This window comes from Eschrichtius robustus, chromosome 3 (assembly GCF_028021215.1).
Source record: "Eschrichtius robustus isolate mEscRob2 chromosome 3, mEscRob2.pri, whole genome shotgun sequence".
Lineage (NCBI taxonomy): Eukaryota > Metazoa > Chordata > Mammalia > Artiodactyla > Eschrichtiidae > Eschrichtius > Eschrichtius robustus.
The window spans coordinates 103,272,315-103,294,885 of record NC_090826.1 but is presented as its reverse complement, the minus strand read 5'-3'; the positions used below and the strand labels follow the sequence as shown (position 1 = coordinate 103,294,885).

General features: G+C 47.7%; 1 protein-coding gene across 4 annotated transcripts in view; it reads left to right on the top strand.

The window, feature by feature from the left end:
- The first annotated feature begins 19,026 nt into the window (after nt 1–19,026).
- Nucleotides 19,027–22,571, top strand: part of IGSF3 (immunoglobulin superfamily member 3) — a 100,818-nt gene continuing 97,273 nt past the window's right edge. For 3 of the 4 annotated variants that reach the window (XR_011073572.1, XM_068540582.1, XM_068540579.1), the window contains exons 1-2: nt 19,027–19,112; nt 19,750–20,420. Coding sequence is in view for 3 of the 4 variants with exons in the window: in XM_068540582.1 (XP_068396683.1) it covers nt 20,378–20,420 (43 nt within the window). In the remaining variant the exon portion in view is untranslated. Of the gene's footprint in view, nt 19,113–19,545; nt 19,624–19,749; nt 20,421–22,571 lie in introns of those variants that run through there. The other variant, XM_068540580.1, reaches the window with a different exon arrangement.

Sequence of the window (22,571 nt, the reverse complement as noted above, 5' to 3'; positions counted from 1 at the left end):
CCTAATTGCCCGCATACTTCAAACTCACAGCTGGCTGCTGGGCCTCCTTCTTTGCTACAATGTGCCTACTCTCCAACCCCAAGTCCAATAGATTCCTCCCACCCGTTAACTCCTGTTCCCAGAGCCGTTCAGTCTTTCACCCACCCAATCAGGCTCTCTGAAACTTAGGCACTGGATTCCTATTTACATGGGGCACTCTGCGGCCTTCAGATAGTCTGTTTACATGTGGGCTGATTAACTGTGTATCCGCCCCCATCTGTCTATGTGAACAACGGTGAACTTAAGGAAATTGCTTCCTATTCTGAAATGCCGGTCACTCAGCCTACTGGGAGGAAGTGACCGACGCTCATGCCACCTGAATAAGTGTCCCTGGGCATCTCCTTTCTGCCTGGCCATCTCCACTCTGCATGCAGAAGAGGGGTGTCAGGGAGTACACCAAGGCTCAGACCAGAGGGAATTCCCTTGTCTCTTCCCCTAGGGGACCAGCACAGGGTACAGAGACACGTGGGGCTTGGAATCAGGCCGTCAGGATCAAGAACCACCTCAGGTACTTACTAGCTGAGTGTCACTGGGCAAACCTATTTTGCTTCTGGGGGCTTAATTTCCTCATCTGCAAGTGAGGCTACTCTATCAGTTAGCACACATTTGGCGGCAGTAACTGAAAACCCAACTGACAAGACTTTAAAAAGGAGGAAAGATATTTTCTCGCTTGGCCATGGTTAGGGCAGGCTGGAGGCTCTGCTTCTACTTCCCTGTGATTCTCTCCTGGTGGGCCCCTTTTCTCCCCACATTCTCCTCACCAGAGCGTGTCTCTCTACTGCAGTTTGTGTGTTCGTCTCCTCACCTAGACCTGACCCCCTCACTCATCTCTGAAAGCCCCCTGCCTCTAGCTCAGTGCCTGAATGTGGTTGGGATGGAGAGATGGGTGGGTGAATGAATGAGTGAGTGATTAGAAACAGTCCCCCTTCTTATAGAAGGAAAAGGAAATTGGGGGAAAATGAAAAGCTGTAATAAGTGTGAAAATGCTCTGTAAACTGTGAGATGCTACAAAAACTTTAGGAAATGCTATAAGTATTCATTATTACAATCATGAAGCTTCCTGCTATAGGAGCAGCCTCTTGGATGTTAGTATGGGCTCTAAGGCACACCATACTATCGGCGAGGTTTTTAATGGGACAACGGAGGGCAGATTTTTTTTTTTTTCAGGAAAAGTAGACTTTTTCAGGAAAAAGACTTTAACACCCACAGTGTAATTATTAATTACAAAGGTCAAACGTTGTCTTTACAATGAAGAGATCTGATAGACATTCCCTTAGCCGAATTTTTAAGCTTGGCATCACAGACAATGAGGGTAACTGACGTTATGGCCTCCTGATGTGGGCAGTGGGATGCACACAGCTTCACCTGTGTAGTATTCTTGCCTCAAACACTCAGCCTGAATATAATCATGAGGAAACAATCAGCAAAACCCAGATCGTGGGACGTTCCACAGGATAACCAGCTGAACTCTTTAGATAATATCAGTGTCATTAAAAAAAAGAAGTCAAAAGGCAGGGCTCTTTCAGATGAATGGAAACTAAGAAGATATAAGAACCAAACTGCAATGAGTGAACTTAATTGGATCCTAGATTATAAAAGTGCTATAAAATATATTTTTTCGATAGTTGGACTATATATTGGATAATACTATTGCAATAATGTCAAATGTCTTCAGTGTGATAGCAATATTTTAGGAGAGTGTCATTATTCTTAGTAGTTACATAGTGAAGTGTCTTGATATCCATAACTTACTTTGAAATAGTTTACAAAAAAAATACGGACACAAATACACTCATGTAAACACACACACCACACACAACAAACAGTCAGGCACACATATACACAGAAAAAGCAAAAGTGGCAAAATGCTAACTAGTGGATCTAGGGGAAGGGTACAAAAGTATTCACTGCACTATTGTTTCAAGCTTTTTGTAGCTTTGAATTTTTCACTTTAAAACACTGGGCAGAAAGACATTAGCAGAGAGCATGAAAATCCTATTTACTTATTTAGACACTATTCTAATTAGACATTTACATTTTGTCCATTTTGATTCTCTCAATTTTTATTATTATGCATTTGTCTTTGGAATCCTTTTACCTAGGCTAAATTAGAAAAATGAGGGTAATGTATCAGAGCACATATATTTGTAAGGATACATCATTCTTTCGAAAACATCATCTGGGCTCCTGCTCTGTATTCCTTCTGTGCCTCTTCTCTCTCTCTCTCTCTCTCTTTCTATCCTCTCATGTCTTCCCATCAGCGACCTCAAGTGCCCTATGCATTTAAACGACCTCGGTCCCTGCCCTCCAGCCCTGTGTACCCTACACAAGACTTCCTTTGAGCAGAAGCAAGGGAAAAAGCACCAGTCACAGCCCCAATGCCTGCCTTGTATAAACACACACCTGAGACTTGGACAAAAAAGATCAGCGGGGCTAAAATTTAGCCTTGGTTTATCCAGTCCACAGTACAGGTGGTATTTGGGGAAGGATCGTGGTAGAGGGAGGGGCTCTGAATTGAAAGGCTTGGTCTGGCCCTGGCTGATAAAATGTAGATCAAGCCAAGCCCAGGATGCTAGACCATCTGGCAGAATTTCTAGGAAGGGCTGGTCCCTGCTGTGTCTTGTCCCCGAAGCCGGAAGAGGCCAGGCTGTCCTACTGGCCATTGGCAAGTGGCCCTTTGTCCTCTGGGATATCCAGTGTTGGCTGTGCTCGTTTACCAGATCCACACACCTCTATGGTATTTGGCTGTCTTGTGACTTCATTCCTCAACTTTCCTCTGGTACACTTCTGCTCCCCAGGCAGGGCCCGACTTTTCCACAGGCAGGACCAGCGAGGTCCTGATGGTGACACAGAGGTCCTCTGGCACCCCACCTCACGGGGTGCTGCCCCTAGTTTTAGGACCGTCAGGCTTGATTTACCCATTAGGCATAGAGGACAAAGAACCTTAGGTCCACGGTACTTTTAGGGGCCCACAAAAATGTTTTAATTTCTTTTAACATCAAAGGGGAAAAAATAAGCTGTTAGGGTCAAAGATTATATTCTTTATTCCAACATAGTCATAAAACGTAATTTGTAATATTTTTATAGAAGAAGACCTGCTCCCTACACCCCTCCCCCCAAGGAAAGCATGCCCTGGAAGGTCATGACACAGCCCTGGGGGCTAGTTGCCTCTACTCCCCTCCCTCCCCCAAACCCAGGGCGCCCAGAAAGACGAAGTCCCAGACGCCTCAGCACCTCTGTCCACCTCTGTCCACGTTCCTTCACTCTGCTGCTGCGCCTTCCCCAGCTTCTCTCCCCACTGCAGCTCTAGGACTCATGTTTTCATGAATCTGCAGCCAAATGAGAAAAATAAGAACAATGTGATGATTTCTTCACAAAGTTAAAATTATACCAAGTACAGGACAGTCCTTTTTTCTGAAGTTGTGTATTTTTTTTTTAATTTTTATTGGAGTATAGTTGATTTACAATGTTGTGTTAGTTTCAGGTGTACAGCAAAGTGAATCTGTTATACATATATCCACTCTTTTTTTAGATTCTTTTCCCATATAGGTCATTACAGAGTATTGAGTAGAGTTCCCTGTGCTATACAGTAGGTCCTTATTAGTTATCTATTTTATATATAGTGGTGTGTATATGTCAGTCCCAACCTCCCAATTTGTCCCTCCCCCTCCTTGCCCCTGGTAACCATAAGTTTGTTTTCTACATCTCTAATGAAGTTATGTACTTCTGATTTCTCTTTCTTTCTTTCTTTTTTTTTAAATTTCAGGTGCTAAAAGGCCTTTCATCTATAAAATTATGATAATGGCAGGTGATATTTTATATGATCATTATCTCACAAAATGTAAACGTCGGTGACCCAGTAGTGGCCCTGCCCTCCCCAATGATGACGTGAACATTGTGCTGGTCTCTGACCAGCACTGGCTGAGATTATCTGAGCTTATTTTCAGGACTTGCCTCTCATTGCTCATCCTCCAGGATGCCCTCCCTGGCCCTGGGCCCTAGGCTCCATAGGTCCCTCCACTGTTTCCACCACGGCATTCACTTCCTCTCGTCCTGTTAGCGTTTTCTCGACCGTAGCCACGACTAGGCATCTTCTGGAAGGCAGGCCTGCACCTTACTTCTGTGTGTCTCCTCCGCCTGGCACGGTGCCTGGCACACAGTAACTGCCCAATCAGTCTTTGCTGAATGAATGAAGAAATAGGCTAATTCCCAGAAAATTAAGTTAATGGATAGAATTTCTCCAGTTTTTTGTTTTTTGCTCTCTACATTTTTGTTAAATCTTTGGCACCTGCTATTGCTTGTCCACTGGCCAGTGCTAGCAGATGACAGAGAGAATTAGCAAGTAGCAAGTGTATATTAATGGACCCAGACATAGCCGCCGGTGCTTAGTTTGACAGCTTGTTTTTTCTATGGACAGGTGTTTGGGCTTATGGTTGTGGTTTTATATTGGGTGTTAGTGTCCGTAAATTTAATTAAATTTAACATTTCTAAGCAACTTAAGCATACAGTAGCTAAATATCTAATTTTGTGCTAAATCATAGGCTGTATTTTGGACTTAAATATATCAATATTTTATGGTGTTCTGCAAAGGGTACCGTGACTGATGGGAGCTCCACTGTATAAAACATTAGAGACTAGAAGATAGAGAACCACTGTCCTGGTGCAAATGTGGGCTCTGGGGGCAGATTTTAAACAGAATGAGGGGTGGGGGGGACTTCCCTCGTGGCGCAGTGGTTAAGAATCCACCTGCCAATTCAGGGGACACGGGTTCAATCACCGGTCCGGGAAGATCCCACATACCGCAGAGCAACTAAGCCCGTGCGCCACAACTACTGAGCCTGCGCTCTAGAGCCCGCGACCCACAACTACTGAGCCCACGTGCCGCAACTACTGAAGCCTGCGCACCTAGAGCCCGTGCTCCGCAACAAGAGAAACCACCTCACTGAGAAGCCCGCGCACTGCAATGAAGAGTAGCCCCCGCTCACCGCAACTGGAGAAAGCCCGCGCACAGCAACGAAGACCCAACGCAGCCAAAAATAATAAATAAACAGAATGGGGATTCTTTTGTGTTATAGGGAGCCTAAAAGAAGGGGGAGTGGAGCGGAATCCAGGAAGAAGGGTTGGAGAGGTTTGTACAAGGCCGGGGCAAATGATCTGTCCCTGTTCCTCCCTCCCACGGCTTGGGTCTGAGAATGTAATTCTCTCTTGTTTGTTCTTGCTGAGGCTTTAGGTGCATCTATATTAATGTCTGTGTGTGTTGAGGGTGTGGCAAATAATTAAAACAGTTATTATTTGGTAAAAAAGAACAGGCTTCGGTCCGTCTACTAAAGATGGATCTCCCCACATTCAGCTCTGATCCTGTTACCTATCTATTGAGAATATCCCCAGGGGCCGCCATTTGCAACCTAAGCAGACCCTCATTTCTTGGCCTGGTATTTAAGGTGTCTCAAATCCTGACCCAGTGTAACTTTTCTACATTATTTCCACCCCTCCTCTACACACTTTCCATACGCCAGCTGAACCGGATGTTCTACTTGGCTTTCCAGACCAGTCCACTTCCTGGATTCTGCCTTTCCTTGTACAGATTCCTAGTTTCTAGACCTGGAAAGCCCTTTACTCTGTCTCTAAAAATCCTACCTACTTTTCAAGACCCGGCTTCTATTCTACTTCCTTCATGGAGACTAGCCCACTTTCCCCCAATGGATGCTATCAGTATCTTCTTTGACCTCCTGTATCTCTTTCAAGGCACTTAACATATTCTGCTTTCTAGAAGAGTAATTTTATATTTTATTATTCCCATCCCCCAATACAAACACACATAGATTTGTTACAAGTAAGTTATGGTAAGGGAGTTTTTCTCATCTGTGTCTAATACCATGCCTGGCACGTTGTTCTCATTTTATCTGTGTTGCGTCGAATTGAATTGGTGTCCTCAATAAAGCCAAGCTAAATTCTGCATCTATTTTGCTGATATTCTGGGTATCAAATTTCTTCCAGTTGCAAAACACAGATGAACCAACACAAAAGGGCAACATCAATAAGGAAAATAGCTGATAATATCTCACATACTAAGATGGCAGGAGGTAGGGAGGCTCCTGGGTTGAATTCAATGGCTCAGTGATGTCATGAAAGACCTTCCTTCTTCCGTGTGGCCCCCCCTTAGACCTGGCCGCAGTGTGGCTGCTTCAGACTCAGGTTCTATACACAGTTAACACAGGGGCGCTAAGAGAAGAAATATCCTTTCTATGATTCTCTTTTTATCATAAGGGAAAATCTTTTCTAAGAGACTGCCAACAGATCTCCCCTCACATGTTATTGATCAGAATTGCAACACATGTCCAGGCCTACAACAATTGCTGGCAGAGGGACCAGAATTATCTTCATCAGCTCACACTAATCAAGATTCACAACCTTGGTCAGGGAAAAGACCCAGACTCCCCTAAGCACATGGCCACCGTGTATCTGAACAAAACTGGGTTCTGTGTCAAGGAGGAAGTAAGAAATGGCTTTGCCTAGGCTCAGTAGTGCCTACCAAAGTCACTCTACATTACAGGCTATACAAAGCCTGGATCTACCAGTGTCCTAAGTCCTGGAGAGTAATGGGTAGGATGGGAACGCTCATCTCTCACAGGGAGAGCATACAATGGCTACCATTCATTTCTACCCCTTCCTCCTTGACCTTCCAACACCCCTTCCCTTATCCTCAAGTTCAGCCAATGACCTTGCCAAGAAAACGTCAGCAGTGAAATTTCGTATACTTCTACCGACATCTACTCATTAGCTTACATCAGTTTCCACGTATTGTGCCTTTCCTCCCACATTATGTATGGTCCATTCTTGTTCCCAGCTAAGGCCAGTGCCTCCACTTATACCCTGCGTCTTATTTCCACTCAACTCAAGGACGTTATCCGGCGAATCTGCTTTCTGTCTCCTTCATCACTTGATTTTCCTCTCTCTACTAAATCATTCCCATCCATAAACAACATGCTCCCAACCTTAAGACACCTTCCTTGATTGCACATCCTTCTACCACTATGGATGCATTTTCTTATTTTTCTTTTATATCAGAATCCCTCAAAGGGGATTTCTATGGCCATGGTTCCATTTCCTCTCCTCCCATTCACTCTTCAATTCCTTGTAAGCAGGCTTCCACTCATCACTCCACTAAAACTGTTCCTCTCAAGCTAACTAAAAACGTTCATGGACTAAATCCATTGGTCAATTCTCAGTCTTCATCTTATTGAAACCATCAGCAGTATTTAACATAATTGATTCCTTCTTTCTACCAGTAACACAGTCTGCTACTTGGTACCAGGACACCACACATGCCTGGTTCTTCTCCTTTTGCACCGACTGGTCCTTCTCGGTCACATTTGTAATCCCTCTTCCTTTCTGGATGTTGTGGTGTCTCGGGCCTCAGTCCTTGGACTCCTCTTCTGTACCTATACTCACACCGTTGGTGCTTTCAGTCTCATGGCTTATCTATCATTGATATGCTGATGACTCCCAAGATGTGTTTGCAGCCTGGACATCCCCTGGATTCTAGACTCATACGTCCAACTGCCTACTTGACATCCCAGCTTGAATGTCCATAAGACATTTCAAATTTCACGTGATTGTACCAGTTATCTATTGCTCATCAGAAACCCTAAAGCTTAGTGGCATTTTGGGCTGGACCAGCTGGATCACTCATGAGACTGAAATGCTCTGGAGGCTTTACTGGGACCAGATGGTTGAAGATGCCCTCATTTACATGTCGGACCATTAGCTGGAGCTCTTGGTTGTCCTGCATATTCCTCTCCAGCAGGACAGTCTGTGTTTCTCACATGGCTGAGGCAGCCTTCTAAGAGGGCAAGTCCCAGGGTACAAGCCCCAATGCATGACTCATTGGGGGCTATTGAGGCAACAGTCTCGCACAATATCCAAAACAGAACTCATAGCATTTACTCTAAATGGCAATTTCATTCAGGCCAAAAATCTCACAGACATTCTAGAACTCCTGTCTTGTTTTCACACTGCTCATGGAATCCGTCATCAAATTCTGTCAGTTCCTCCTTAAAAAACATATGCTGAATCCAACCCACTTCTCACCACCTCCTTTCTTCTGCCTGATCGAGGCCACCACCGTCTCTCACCTGAACTACTACTGCACTGGCCTTTAACTAGTTTCCCTGCTGCCACTCTGACCCCTGTGGTCTATTTTCAACCCATCAGCCTGAGCACTCCTGTTAAAACCTTAACTGTATTATATCACTCCTCTCCTTAAAACTCTCCCAAGTTTTTACAGTGATCAAGAAGTCCCTACGTGATTGCACTCCCTGTTACCACCCTACCCTGCTGCACATGCGAACCATTAACCCTCTGGCCTCATTTCCAACTATTCTCCCACCCCCACTCAGCTGCAGCCACACCAGCCTCCTAGATGCTTCTTAGCCCCACCTGGTGCACACCTGCCTCAGGGCCTTTGCACTTGCTGTCCCCCCTGCCCAGGAGGTTTTTCCCTCAGACATCTGCAGGCTGGGCTCTTTCACCTCCTTCAGCTCTTTATTCAAATGTCACTTTCCAGGGAGTGTTGGCCACTGTATTGAAAATTGCAAATCCCCCCTCCTCCAGCACTCCTATCCCCTCCCAGATTTTATTCTTTCCACAGCCCTTTTCATCATCTAACATCCTACCTATTTTACTTATTTACTTGTTTCTTGTCTGTCTCCCCCTCCTAGAATATTAACTCCATGAGATCGGGGTTTGCTTTTTGTCTGTTTTTTCTCCCAGCACCTGGAACACAGACTGACATTTAGTAGGTGTTAATCATATTCGTTAAATGACTGAATTCTTTAAACATTTACTATGTGCTACAGATTTTACCCACCGTATTACCCCTGAGCTCCCTGTGCTAACCCTGTGAACGAAGCACTCCAATACCTCCTCACATGAACCAGGTGCTATTATCTCCATTTTGCAGTTGAGGAAACTGAGGCTGGTAGGGTAAATAAATTATCTAAGGTCACGTAGCCAGTGAAGGAAGAAGCTCTTCCCCAAAAGCTGAACTGTATTGCGGTGTCCTCTCACAGCCCGGAGGTGGGGTTGGCAGCTCTGGGGCCCTCCGGGCAACATCTTTGTGTGGTGAGCCTTCCAACTGCCTTGCTGGACTTCCATTGCTGTTCCAAATCTGCAGTGTGAAAGAAAAAAGGAGGAGGAGAAGGAAGAGGAGGAAGAAGAGAAGAAGAAAGCATTGGGAGAGAAAGGGATGGAGGAGGTGGTGGAAGGAGTGGGGTCTGGAGCCATCCAGCTGCTTCCTGCCTCGACAGTAGGACACAGGACCACCCGGGAAGCACCCACGGGAGGAGGACTCGTGTGTGCTCCCCACCACACACCCCAGCTCCTGGTGCTTCTTTCAAGCCCTGGCAGTGAGGTCTGTCCTGGTTTTCCCTGATGGTCACGACTGGATCCCTAGGTTGAAAACAAGCCTTTTTAATAAGCAGCAGTTGCTGAGCTTTGAGAACAGCCCTAACCCACCCCATCTCCGTTCCCAGGAGGCTTTGCTCTCACCCTCCCCACCCCCTCACCCTGCACCCCTAGCTGGCCTCAGGCTAGATTAGGCCTCTCTCAGATCTGGGGGGGGTGGAGCTTGGAGAGGGTTGTCAGCCCTCACCACTGCACAGACCAAAATGGCTCTGCGGTGGGTGAGGATGAAAGGGAACCTCTGGCTGGCTGACATCTGGCGGCCAGGAGTGGGCTGTGGGCTGGGAGAACCCAACTGAATTCCACAGGGCAGCCATTGTTGCGATGGTCTTGTGACTGATACACACACGCACATATTTAAAAAAAAAAAAAAATTCTTTTTTTTTTAAACAGTCTAGGACCAAGACAGACGGCTGTGGTTGGTAGTGTCTGGAGAAAACTAGCAACTACTGTGTTTGGGTTATCATATGGCAGCTCACAAAGAAAGGGGCTTTGTTCTATGATTGGTTTCTCTAGTCAATTAAATGTGTAATATCTGTCATGAGGTCCCTGCTGTTTAAGTAGAGATACTTCAGATATGTTTCTTAGAACCATGTGTGGTTACTTAATTTAAGGCTCTTTCTTCTTTCTTTCTTCTTTCTTTCTTCTCTCTCTGTCTCTTTCTCTCTTTCTCTCTCTCTCTCTGTCTCCCTCTTTCTTTCTCTTCCTTCTTTCTTTTCTTTCCCTCTGCTCCTTCCTTCATTCCTCTCCCTTCCTAATTTTTCTTCTTTGGTTCATTCTCTCTTTTCCAAGTTCTTTTCTTCCCTTTCTGCTTCTCCCTACCACTTTTTCCATAAATAGAAAATTATAAGTGAGGAAAAGAGTGGAAAGAGGACCAGGGGGCGGGGGGGGGGGCGGGTGTCAGAGAAATGTTATAGAAATCACAAGTGATTATGAAAGAAGCTTGTTAATATCCATGTATGGTCATTTGTGCTGTGAACTTAAGGCACACTGTGGGCTCCTAAACACTGTCAGCTTTACCCAAAGCCACCCAGTAGAAATGCTGTCTCTGATTAAGTCCCAAGGGCCATGAGGTCTGGGCTGCGGTGGAACTTGGGGATCCCAGGGAGATGGGCAGGGGTGGTGGAGGGCATATGTCCCTTGCCTGGGGACTTTGTGGAGGGAACTAAAAAGGAAGGCTCTTGGGCACAAGTAGGAACAAAAAATTTGACCTCCTACTTGTTTGCATGGACCATCCTTCCAGAGCAGCTGGGCAGAGAAGCAGATGCCATGCATAAAGTCACCCAGAGTAAAACTCATGAAATGCCCCAACCCCTGGCTGCTGTGGCTTCCTGGAGCTCAGGGGCTGGGGGTCCACTCTGTGGGCTTGAGGATACAGTCCAGGGTATTCACATAACCACTCCTTCATCTAGCCACTAGAGCTTTAGTTGAGCGCCGGCTAGGTGCCAGGCTCAATGCAGGGAGCGGAAGACACAGTTCTATCAGACAGTCTCTGACCTCAAGAAACTCGTTAGACAAAATACACAAGTAAACACATAACCTTAATCAGTGGAAAAGCGCTAGCCTAGAGGTCTACACAGAGCTTTCCTAGATGATGAACTCAATGCTGGGAGGAGGCAAGCAAGGAGAGGGGAGAAAGTCTGCTTCATAGAGAAGCTGATGCTTCAACTGTTCCTACTAGAAGGGTGAGCGTTTGCCAAGTTGATGGTAGTGGAAGGAGAAAGGGCATAAATGGCAGATGACGGCATATATAAAGGTGCGTCCAGGAAACCATAGGTAACTGGGTGAGACCAGATCATATCATAGTGGGAAGAATCAAGGGCATAGAGAAGTTGGAGATGGCTCCAGAGTGGGTGTGGGGATGGGGGTATTGGAGGAGGGGCCTGTAACCCATTCTAAGGGGTTTGAATCTTCTGTAAGCAATTGGAAGCTCCAGAAGGGTTCCACCTGCACTTTAGAAAGATGTGTACTTTAGAAGGATGCATGGGCTGGGAGAAACCATGAGAGTGAGAAACCATGACAAGAGTCTAGAAAGAGGTGACAAAGCCTGAGCAAGGGCAGAAGCCATGAAAACAGAAAGGAGCACACATCTTTGAAAGATGTTAAGGAAGGAGGTAGAATCGCCAGTCCCTGTTACCACTTGGACCTGGAAAGTGAGAAGTCTAGAATTAGTCCCAAGGTTCTGACTTGTCGAGTGAAAAGTGGTATCATTAACTGAGATAGGAAATTGAGGAGAAAAAAAAGAGTTTAGAGGGAAAAATGACGAGCTAAGTTTTGAGCATGTTTAGTCTAAGGTCTGATGACATCCAGGTAGAACATTTCAAAAGGTGGTTTGCTCCATAGGGGTAAAGCTCAGAAAAAAGGACTGGGCTGAAAATTACAATTAGGAACTTGTCTACTGAGAGAGAAGTAGAGACCACGTGGGGACTGGGGGAGAACGGGGTCATAGAGGGAGTACACGGGGGCGGTGAGCTATTCTGACCTTTTTCCCATACCCCATGTCCAATCCATCAGGAAGAGCTGTCAGCTCTCCCTTCAAAGTATATCCCGAATTCACTTCTCACCACCTCCATCACCACCACCCTAGTCTAAGCCTCCATCATCTCTCACCTGGACCTTGCAATGATCTACTAATTGGTCTTCTTGCTTCTACTTTTGCTTCCCTGTAGCCTATTTCCTATACAACAGCCAGATTCGCCTTTTAAAAAAGCAAAGTAAGTCATGTCACTTTAATGCTGTAAGCCATCCAATGGTTTGCCTTGACACATGGAATAAAACCCAAATTCCCATCCCCACATGATCTGCCTTTGCCTTCTTTCCTGAACTCACTTTCCACCATTCTCTCTCTCTCCCGCTCACTCTGCTTCTGCCACACTGACTTTCTCTCCCTCAAATGTGTCTCAGGGCCTTTGCACATGTTTTCCTCTCAGCCTGGAATACTCTTCCTCTAGATCTTTCTACAGCTTCCAGTTCTCTGACAAAATTTTCCAGTTTGAATTTCAGTACGTGTAGTTATTCTATTGGCTGTGTCAGATAACTCCAATATCTTAAGGATGTGTGGGCCTGTTTTAGTTTTCTGCAGTTTCTACTGGTTCTCACTCATACTGTCTTATTTCCTGGTTATATATGATTATATGCTGGAAATTTCATTTTAGAATAATAATAGGATCTCCCTCCTGAAAGGATTTTCATTTGCTTCTAGAAGGTACCTGGTGCTGCTCCCAGTCTGCAACTCCTTTAATGGAAGTTCTAGGCTCCTGTCACATCCAGATGACTTGAAGCCAAGTCAACAAATATTTATTTACTGAGCACATTCTTTGTGCCAGGCATTTTGCTAGGCATTGGCACACACTAGAGGACCAGGCAGACCAGATTCTGGCCCACAGGGAGCTTACATTCTCAGGAAAAGACAGACAATGAACAGAAAAATCAACACAGTGTAAAGTCTACGAGGATAGGAAGCATGCCTGCTTTCTCCAGCGCTTCAGGGCATAGAACAGTGCTTTATGTTAACTAAATATTTGCTACATTTAAAAAAAAATCCTGTCCCAATGTTATTTTTCAGTATTATTTAATCACTGGTGTTTCAACTGTATTGTTGGTTGACTGCTCTTTTCCTCTTAAATATGTAGTATTTTAAGCATATAAAGGGTTAAAGAGACTTGTGTGTCAGCCTGGAAATATAATCACCATTTATTATCTTACTCTTATGGGGAAATATTTTCTGAGTTCCAAATAATTAACTTCAAAGTGAACTTTTGGAAACTGTCAGCCGGGCCCACATATATTTGGGTGAGATTGGCCAATGTCTTTGCACTCTTTTATAGAAACAGGCAACATGCCAGCCAGATCAGGCCAGACAGCCTGGGTGATCAGCGGGGTAACAGATGTCTCAGAAAGAGCACCTCCACATCCAGAAGGCTCTATTCTGCTCTAAGCTCATGGTTGTTTAATCCTTAGAATCTTAGGTCTGTGGTGACACACCTTCCCCTGTAGGAGGACGGAGGCTCTATGATCAAACTAACATTCTTTTTTTACAAGAGAGGCCAAGCCAAATTCTTAAGAGTCCTCCACCTGGGCAACAGCATGGTTGAAAGTGGCAGGCAGCCCTGGCAGCCAGCCCGGCTGCCCTGGGACACTGAGAGAGTGAGACAGAGATTGGGGTCAGCCAACCTAACTCAGAGGAATCACTCCAACATGACAAGCACCACAGCGTTCAGCCTGAGCTCAAAATCCTTGCCTACCCGGAGGCTCTGGATTATTTCCATTCTTTAGCAAAGGGAGGGAGTGCAGAGAGAGAAGAGCACAGGTGGTGAGCCAGAGTTGGGTGTAAGAAGCCCATCTAAGGCTGTTGTTGGGTTTAAACAAACAAACAAAAAAATCAGGACTTGCTGAGATTTGGGAAAGGAGGCATGAAGAGCAATGAAACGCTCAAGGCTTGGGGTGGGAAGGATGGGGAGCCTCTTGACATGGTCAGGACGAGGTTTAGAATGGAATAGTGGTGGAAATGATGGGTTCTTCTAATTCTTTTGATCTAGGTGACATGCTATTGTAGTTGAGGGTCCTCCCAAACAAAATCAGAAATGGACTTGGATAGAGGAGATGGACCTTGAATTTCCATTTATGATGGAAAGATCCATCATAAAATTTTGAGCTGGAAGAGCCCTTAGAACTCATTTAGTCCAGTCTCACACCAATGCTTGGAAACTGAATCTTCTGGGATGGGGCTTGGGAATCTGTATTTTAATGCTTCTGGAGTAATTCATGCACAGCAGTTTGGGACCTTCTGACTCCTCTGACCAACCCCATTTTACAGAAGACAAAACTTGGGTCCAGAGAGGTCAAAAGACAGCATAAGCAGCAGAGTCTGGACTGAAACCTCGAATTTCTGGCTCCCGGTTCCCGGCTCCTTGGACTGTGTGAAGTTTATAATCAGTGAAGAGAATAGCTAATGAGTACTGAGAACTAAGTACCAGGCATTTTGCTAAGTTCTTTCTACATATCAGCTCGTTTAATCCTCACAAGCTCCTTGCGACGGCAGGTGCTATTGCGATCCCTTTTTGCAAACCAGAAACCTAGGGTGAAGGAGGTGAAGTAACTTGACCAGAGTTGAGTGTCAGTAAGTGTAGATCATACAAACCCAGGCATTCTTCTCCAGGTCCACTGTTCTCTGTCAGCCGGAGAATAAGCGAGCACAGCTGTGGGGTTTTGTGGAGAAAGGAGAATGTTCGCTGAATGAATCTTACTTTTCATCCCGGATGAACCAGCCTTCAGAGTTCCATGGGCAGGTGGGTGCAAGTCCAGACCCTTCTCTAACGCTAGATGGCACCCCTTGGGTTCTGAGCACCCACCTGTGGGGAAAGCTTAAGGGGCCTACCCCTTCACCACCCCATCTCAAGACAGAAGAGTCAACTCTATATTTTTTAAAGACAGATGGTATCCTGAGTAAGCTATTCCTAGTCTTCAGCTCTGGGGATCCTCGCCCGTGCAGGAGGGTAATCACCAAGAAGGAAGCTTCTACCAGGAAGATTGTTTAGTGGCACTTTGAGCTCTTACTTGGCTGTTTAGTGAAGGCATCGCTATTTCCACCCAGCATTTCAAGATGCATTAGGAGCAATTAACATCAGTGCTTGTGAGCACGCAGGGTCAGGCTATATTTAGGCAAAATGCCTTGCCCTCAACTTCTTTCGGCTGACAAAAGAGAACTAGGTTAATGCCCCCTTCCTTTTTTTCCTTTTTTAAAAAATAGAACTTTCTGTCAGTTGTGGTTTTGTATTAGTCTTTCGATTGCAGCCGCAACAGGTCTGGAGACGTCAAAACAGATAGAACCACTTGGCCATATTTATCCACAAAGAAATTCTGTGCTGTTGCTCCCCAAGAGTGTTAATTTTTAAACACTAGCTTCCAGCAAATAAAATTAGGAAGAATTCAGTGAACGTCTGGATTTCCTGCTTTTCCTGAAAAGTAGGAAAATCAGGCAACACTGGACCTTTGTTCCCGAGTGCAGCGCTTTGCTGGAGCTGTGCTTCTGTAGGCTTCTTCGTTTGACTCCCTGGGGGAGAAGATTGAGTTTTCCAAAACACTCAAACTATCCACCCGATTCCAGACCAGTCCAGGAGAGGCTTCAACATTCCAACGTAAGATGTTTTGAAGCACGTTGCTAATGTTCAGCCTGGGCACCTGACAGATTTGCTGACTGGGGACTTCTGTCCCCTCTTCTCCTTGGATGCTTCTCCCTCCCTTGTGACTTGAGTCTCTCTCGGCCTGTGGATGATCTCCTGAAAGGGCCACTGTTCAGCACTTACTTCATGTACTTGTTCCTCTGTCCGAAGGGCAGAGGCATTCTTTTAATTGTACTTTACTCTCCCCGCCTGACAGTTAGCACAGCTTTTTGAATATCAATGTGGAAATAGGAAAGATACTAGGCTGGGAACCAGCCATAACGTATCTGGAGTGGTGATGGAAGTCCAGGGTTGACAGATCATCCAGAGGGATGCCAGGGGTCTAGGTGGTAGGAGGTGGGGTGGGTTGAGAAGGAAAGAACTGAGAAGGGATAACTGAGTACAAGGTTCAAAGATGGAGGAAGTGGCCTGGGCAGAGGACTGGGGTTTGAATGCTTGGGAAGCATGGTCTTGGAGAAGGGTTTGGGCAGCCTGGTGGGGCTGAGAGCTCCGTTGCAGGCTGAGGTGGATCTTCTGGAAGAATCCTCGACTCTCCTCTTTCTCGCCCCTTCCATATCCAGTTCTCCAGAAAATTCCATTGAATCTACTTTCAAAATGCTTCCAGACGCCACCCATTTCTCACAACCTGTATCTCTACCACCCTAGCCTGAGCCACCATCCTCTCTCACCTTTTCAGTGTCCCTTCTCAACGCCTATATCCCAACACTGTAGTTCCCCCCCAGACTGCCCCCAAGCCTGCAAAGTCCTACAGGATTTTGCCTGTGCAACTTCCCTGATCATATTTCTCCTTCTCCTTCCCTCCTATGCCGTTTCAGGCACACTAACACACCTTCTATTATCAGAGCATGTTAAGGGGCTTTGTGCTTGCTGTTCCTTAAGCTTGGAATGCTCTTCCTCTAGAAATATCCAGGGCTCACTCACTCCTTCTAATTTGATCTCAGCTCAGATGTCACTGCCTTTGTGAGACCTTCCCTGACCGCCTACTTAGAACAGAATCTTCCTCCTTACCCCACACACATACATGCATATTCCCTTATCCCAGTTTTCCTCAGAATACGTCACATGATGCCATATATTTCTTTGTCTCATTGTCTGTGTTTCCCATGAGAATGTAAGCACCACGAGCGAGAGCAGAGAGTTTTCTTGGCACATAATAGACACTCAATAAATAAAGGAAGGGGTCTAGCAGATAAGGAGAAGTGAGAGATGCCGGAGTCAGGGTTGTCTTGGGGGAAAGGGGTAATATTTAACACAAGAAGAGATTTTCAATACAATACTTGGCAGATGTGATAAATATTTAATTTAATTCAATTCGGTCAAAGTATTAATACTGTAATTATTGTATGCAGATCACAATGTCAAGAGCTGTTTGGGGTAAATGATAATTAAAGGGCAGATCCTGCCCACAAGAAATTTATAGCCAAGAGAGAGGGGTGAGGGCAAATAAGACCCCTTAGTTATTTTTGCATCCCCATAGCATGACCTTCATTGCCCTGCAACCTGGTGAGGGGAGGGGGTAATTAACATTTTTTTTTTTTTTTTTGGTATCAGTGGATTATCAGACTATTTCTTCACTAAATACTGTCACCATCACACTGTCCAATGGGGTGAAAAATACCTTACAAAGCCATAGTACCTTTCTGACTTCTGAACTCCACTCTACCCTTACCCCCCATCCCAATTACATTTTGGACATCTTCATTTGCATGCCTCTTGAGCATCTCAAGCTCAATACATCCAACCTGATCCTATGTATTGTGATCTCAGCTGCTGAGGTTGCACTGGTTTTTCTGTTCCATTCCTCACCCTCAACCTGGCATTCCACAGAGCCTAGCTCCTGACCTGCTCATTCCTCTCCCTCCCTGTTGCTACTTCTGTGGCCCTGGTCACCATCATCTCTCGTCTGGAGATGTCGAGCCTCCTGTAGAACTCCCCTCCCATCCATCCTCCACACCTAGGCCAGAGTGGTCTTTCTAGAATGTACATCTGATAACAATACCGCCTTACTCAAAATCTACAGGGGCTTTGCTATGGCTCTGGGCTAAAGTCCACACCCCTTAACACATCATATGAAGCCCTTCAGGTTCTGACACCTGATTTCTTCTCTGCTCGTTTCTTGCCACTTCTTTCTTACAGATTAGTTTGGGCCCAACAGAGATTTCTGATCCCCTACCTGGGCCACTCTCTCTCTCCTCTCCGGGCCTTCAAGGATACTGATTCCAGGGCCTGTGAGTCCTCCCCTTCCTCTTCTCTCTCCCCCTGGTGCCTCCCTCTGCTCTTTTGGATTCTACCTAGTTTTCATTTCCTCTGAGAAGCCTTCCCGGCACCTGGCCTGATCTGATCAAACCCCCCTCCTCCTCATGCCCTGACCCCCCAACACAGGGTCGGAGGACTTGCACGTGCTTCCTCAACACTGTTCTTTTCCTGCCATACCTGTTTTATGGTTTCCTTACTAGACTGCAAGCTCCAGGAGGGCAGGACTGTCCTATTCTACCTTGGTTACCTCGGGTCTGTGCTTACTCAGTACATGCATGTGTTGGACAAGTATTGAATGAATGAAAATGCACTTGCTTGGATACGAGTGTTCCTCATAAAATAATTATAGCTTACATTTACTGAGTGCTTAAGATGTAGCAGGCACCATCCTAAGTGTTTTACAAGTGTGCCATGGACATCTCATATAGCCCTATTAAGCATAGGCCATTTCCTTGTATAACAGGTGGGTAAACTGAGGCACAGGGCTATTACGTAACTCGACCAAGGTCCTTAGCAGGGAAGTGGAGGAGCCGGGGTGAGAAGCCAGACTGTTTCCAGAGTCCAATTCAGTCTCAACGTCTAGGAAATTCTGTCTTAGAGTGAAGTGCAATGTAGGGTTCTACTATATGAACAGATTCAAGGCTCCTGCAGAGGGCTTTGTTTTTGTTTCCCCGAGAGGGGACGTGCTCCCGGTCCGCCCTCTTCCAGGCTCAGGGGTCCTTTGCTGGGCTTTGGGAAGGGCCTGTGCATCCAGCCGGCGGCCGGGTAGTCTGCATGTGAGCCCCCTGATTAACTTTCGGCGCTGCCCGGCCCCCACGCCAGCTGCGCCCAGGTCCTCGGGCGGCCCTTGCTACCCGCAGGTGCGGGTGGGGCTCCACCAGCCGCACCCGGGGCCCCCGCCCGGCCCCCAGCGCGTCCGCCCGGCCCCGGGGGTGGGGGGGAAGGGGCGGGCCCGGGGGCGGTGCCTCTAGCCGAGGCCACCGCCCTCGCCCCGCGCTCGGCTGGCCCGGGTGCAACGGGCCGGGTGGAGGGGGCGGGGACTGGGGAGGGGCTGGAGCGCGGCTGCTGGTGCCGTTGCGGGAGCAGAGGGAGGAGGCGGCGCGTCCCTAGAGGCGTGCGCCGGGACAGACGGACCGACTGACCGACGCGCGGAGGCAGAGGGCCGGCGGCGAGGTCGGTATCCGGCGAGCGCGCGGGCGGCGCGGGGAGGGGCGGCAGCGAGGGGAGCCGGAGCCCGGGGGGGAGGGCGGCGGGAGGGGCGGCGGTGGGCCCGGCGGCGGCTCCGCTCGGGGGGTCGGCCCGAGACCCCTCCCCTGGCAGCGAAAGCGGAGCCCCGGGCTCCCTTCTCCCTCCTTCTCTTTTCTTTCCAATCAGCGAAAAATAAACACCCGGGAAGGTAAAACAATAGCGGGGCCACCTGGGACGCGGCGCGCGCCGAGCTCCCACGTTTGGGGCGAGGGCCGGGGGTGGAACGGGGAGTGGCGGCCCCACCTCGGAGCCTCTTCCCGATTTGCCCCCGCGGAGGGTGGGGCTACCCGCGGCGCCGGGGCTCGGTGGGAGGCGGAAGGAATTCCCAGGAGTGAAGCATTTGGTGAAAGTATTGCAGGAACAATCGGGCTTCCCACAATTGCTCGGCTCTGTGCGGGGAAACTGAGGTGGAGGCTAAGGTGGCGACTTGGCCAAGGTCAGACTGCAAAGGTTGACCGTCCTGGTCCAGGACCAGGTGCCCGGACCAGCTTGGCGCTCAGCCCCTCTCGCTTTTGCGGCGGCCGTGCTTGCCTTTGATAAATCTCTGTTGTGTTTGTTTTAGAAAGCTGCTGGCATTGTGGGACCGCTTCAGGGCTGCCGAACGAACGCCAACTTGCTTCGTGCGTTGCGGGCAGGTCTGGGGCAGGTGGCAGCCCCGTGACCCATCATCATGCATGGAGACAGACTTTTTGATGAAGAAACCCAGAGCAGTCGAGGCCGGCTAGGGCGATTTGGCTGTCAAAGGTTTTGACAAAACCTGCCCTGTTCCCTTTCGGGAATCCGAATGAGGGAAGATCACAGACACCTTCACTGAGAAGCCAAGGACATTTCTGTATAATCAGTGGATGAAAGGATTTTCTCAGACTCTTTTTTTCCTTTTCCTTGAGGATTAATCCACCGCAATCTACAATTACAGCGGAAACCACAAGGCACAGGATGTGCAGCAGGAGCCTCCAGCGCCGTCCGAATTGTTCTGGACCCTTCTTTTAGCCTAGGGGAGTTTAACACTTGCCACCCGCCGCCCCTCCCCCACTCCCTCCTGCTGAGCTCTTTAACCTGTTCTCATTCCCTGAGTTAAGTTCTGTTTCCAAAACTGTCTTCTGGAGCTATAAGTGGATTGCCAGAAATGAGAGATTAAGTGCTGGGAGAAGAGGAAGCGCCCTGTGTTGTGTCTCCTCTCGGCTGCCGACATGAAGTGCTTTTTCCCAGTGCTGAGCTGTCTGGCTGTGCTGGGTAAGTGGCTGCTGCTTATCAGCACGATCGATGTGAAAGTTTAACCTGCTCTTGGCTCCTGTAATTCCTTGTGGTTCTTTCCCATCAGCACTCGGCTTTGGGGGACCCCGGGAGGCAGCAGCGTGTGTCACAGGTTGGAATAGAGCCCCATTTCTGACCCAGGAGGAAAGGTGGCACATCGTTTGTTGTCTTTAAGAAGGATCATTTGCTGTCCTTAGTGTCTGTCCCGGGCCTCGCCGTGGGGTCCCCCATCTATGTCGACGCTTTAGGGACTCCATGTGGATCGTGGATTGGTTTCCTGTATTTTATAAACGTGGCGCTTCAGCATCTAAATGTCTGTGTCAGTCCACGTCAATTCCTAATCCGAAGTGGCAACGTCATTCCCACTCTCAGGAAAGTTGGTTTGGTGATAACGATGGTGTTGTTTTTGTTTTTTGGGTTTTTTGACGGGGAAGGAAGCATGGGTGGAATAGGGGTTGAAGGGATGCTTCGCCCTACCTAAGTGATCAGTGGACTAAAAATGTTTGAGGGTCTAGTCATATGTCCCCTCACCAAAGAAGCGCAGATCGTAGTTCTGGGGGGAAGAGAGACTGGAGGAGTGGTGCCTGGTAGGGGGCTGTGCTAGGATCGGGTTTTGTGACCCCACAGAAGGTTAGGATGGTTAGATCGGGATGGAGAAACTGTGGCCTGAGAGGTGAACCCTTGGCACCTCTCTTAAGATTCCCTCCCATTGAAGAGGCCCCCCCTTTGCCCGACATTCTCTGATTCAACAGTGCTTTCCATGCCATCGAATGCTGTCTTACTCTTAAGTGTGGTATCTCAGGACACATCTTGGGTCTAAGATAAGCTCCCTGGCCAGGATCTGATGCATCCTCTCCCTCCATTGCCTTAGACCTGGCACGTGAGCACACCCCGCTGCCCTCTGGGTTCAGCTCAGTCCCCTGCATTCAGAAGAGGTCATCACTGCTGCTTGTGGTGTTTGCATCGCCACATCTAGGTGTCTTGCATTTATGGGACTTACTTGAGACCTACCGGCAGTGGAGATTGCTTTCGTGTGTTGTCTACACCCTTGCAAGAGTTCACAGAAGAGTGGAAAGAGAGTGGACTTTGGCAGTGGAGAACCTGAGTTCAGATCTCAGCCTGACCATGATTGACGTCTGAATCACAGTAAAATGGGGTGTACCGCCAAGGGCTATCTTGACAGTTAAAGGCTACAAGGTGTTCTAAAGGTCTTGACTGCTTTGAAAAATGTCGGGAGCACATAAGTATGTTCCATCAGTGGTTCTCAAACTTGGGGGCCTGTTAGAATCACTGGGGGAGCTTTAAAAAATCCCGATGTCCAGGCAGCGACCCCAGACCAATTAAACCAGATTCTCTGGGAAGGTGACCCAGGCATGAGTCTTTTAGCTCTCCTAGACAATTCCAGTGTGGAGCTGAGTTAGAGAACCGGTGTGTGAGTTCGTCGCTGCCAGCTCTGTCCTCCCGTTCGCAACACTCACAGGGACACCCCGTCTGGCGGCAAGTTTAGTCTGTCTTCTCCTCAGGTGTGGGTCAGGATACAGTGTCTCTGTGTCTCCTGTATGCTCAGGCAGAGTCAAGAAGACAGGTAGCTCTCCATTCGCCAATCCTAAATATTGTATTGGTGTTTGTCATTCACTTAGTGTCTGGGTTTAAATCAGTAATTAGTGATTCATGTGGATACAAGAGGACAAACAGGGGAAGCCCTCCGGGAGGCTTGGGCATGGGTTCGATGGTGTGGCTAAGGCGGGAAAGAGGGCTGAGTGGAAGGGTAGGGCCCAGGGCAGGAGAAGGAACCACCAATGGGCAAACAAGGAAATGTGACATTTGTGCCTTTTGTTTCTCCTGGCTGCTCCAGAAATGTAAGGCTGCTGGCTGGTTCCCCTTCTGTTCACCCTCTGGGCCACTCTGGAGTGGAACCCTGGCACTGGGCACTAGTATCTTTCCTCCACTCCCAGCCTCAAGTATAAACAGGTGCCATGGAGGAAAATGAGTGTCAAGGTGGTGTCAAAGGGGAACGGTGGCAGAAGACCACACCTGGGTGAGAGTGGGGAGGTTTAGAACTGTGGACATGCCTGGTGTTTTTGATCCCCCACTGGTGAAATCTCACCTTTTCTTATCACTCGATGACTG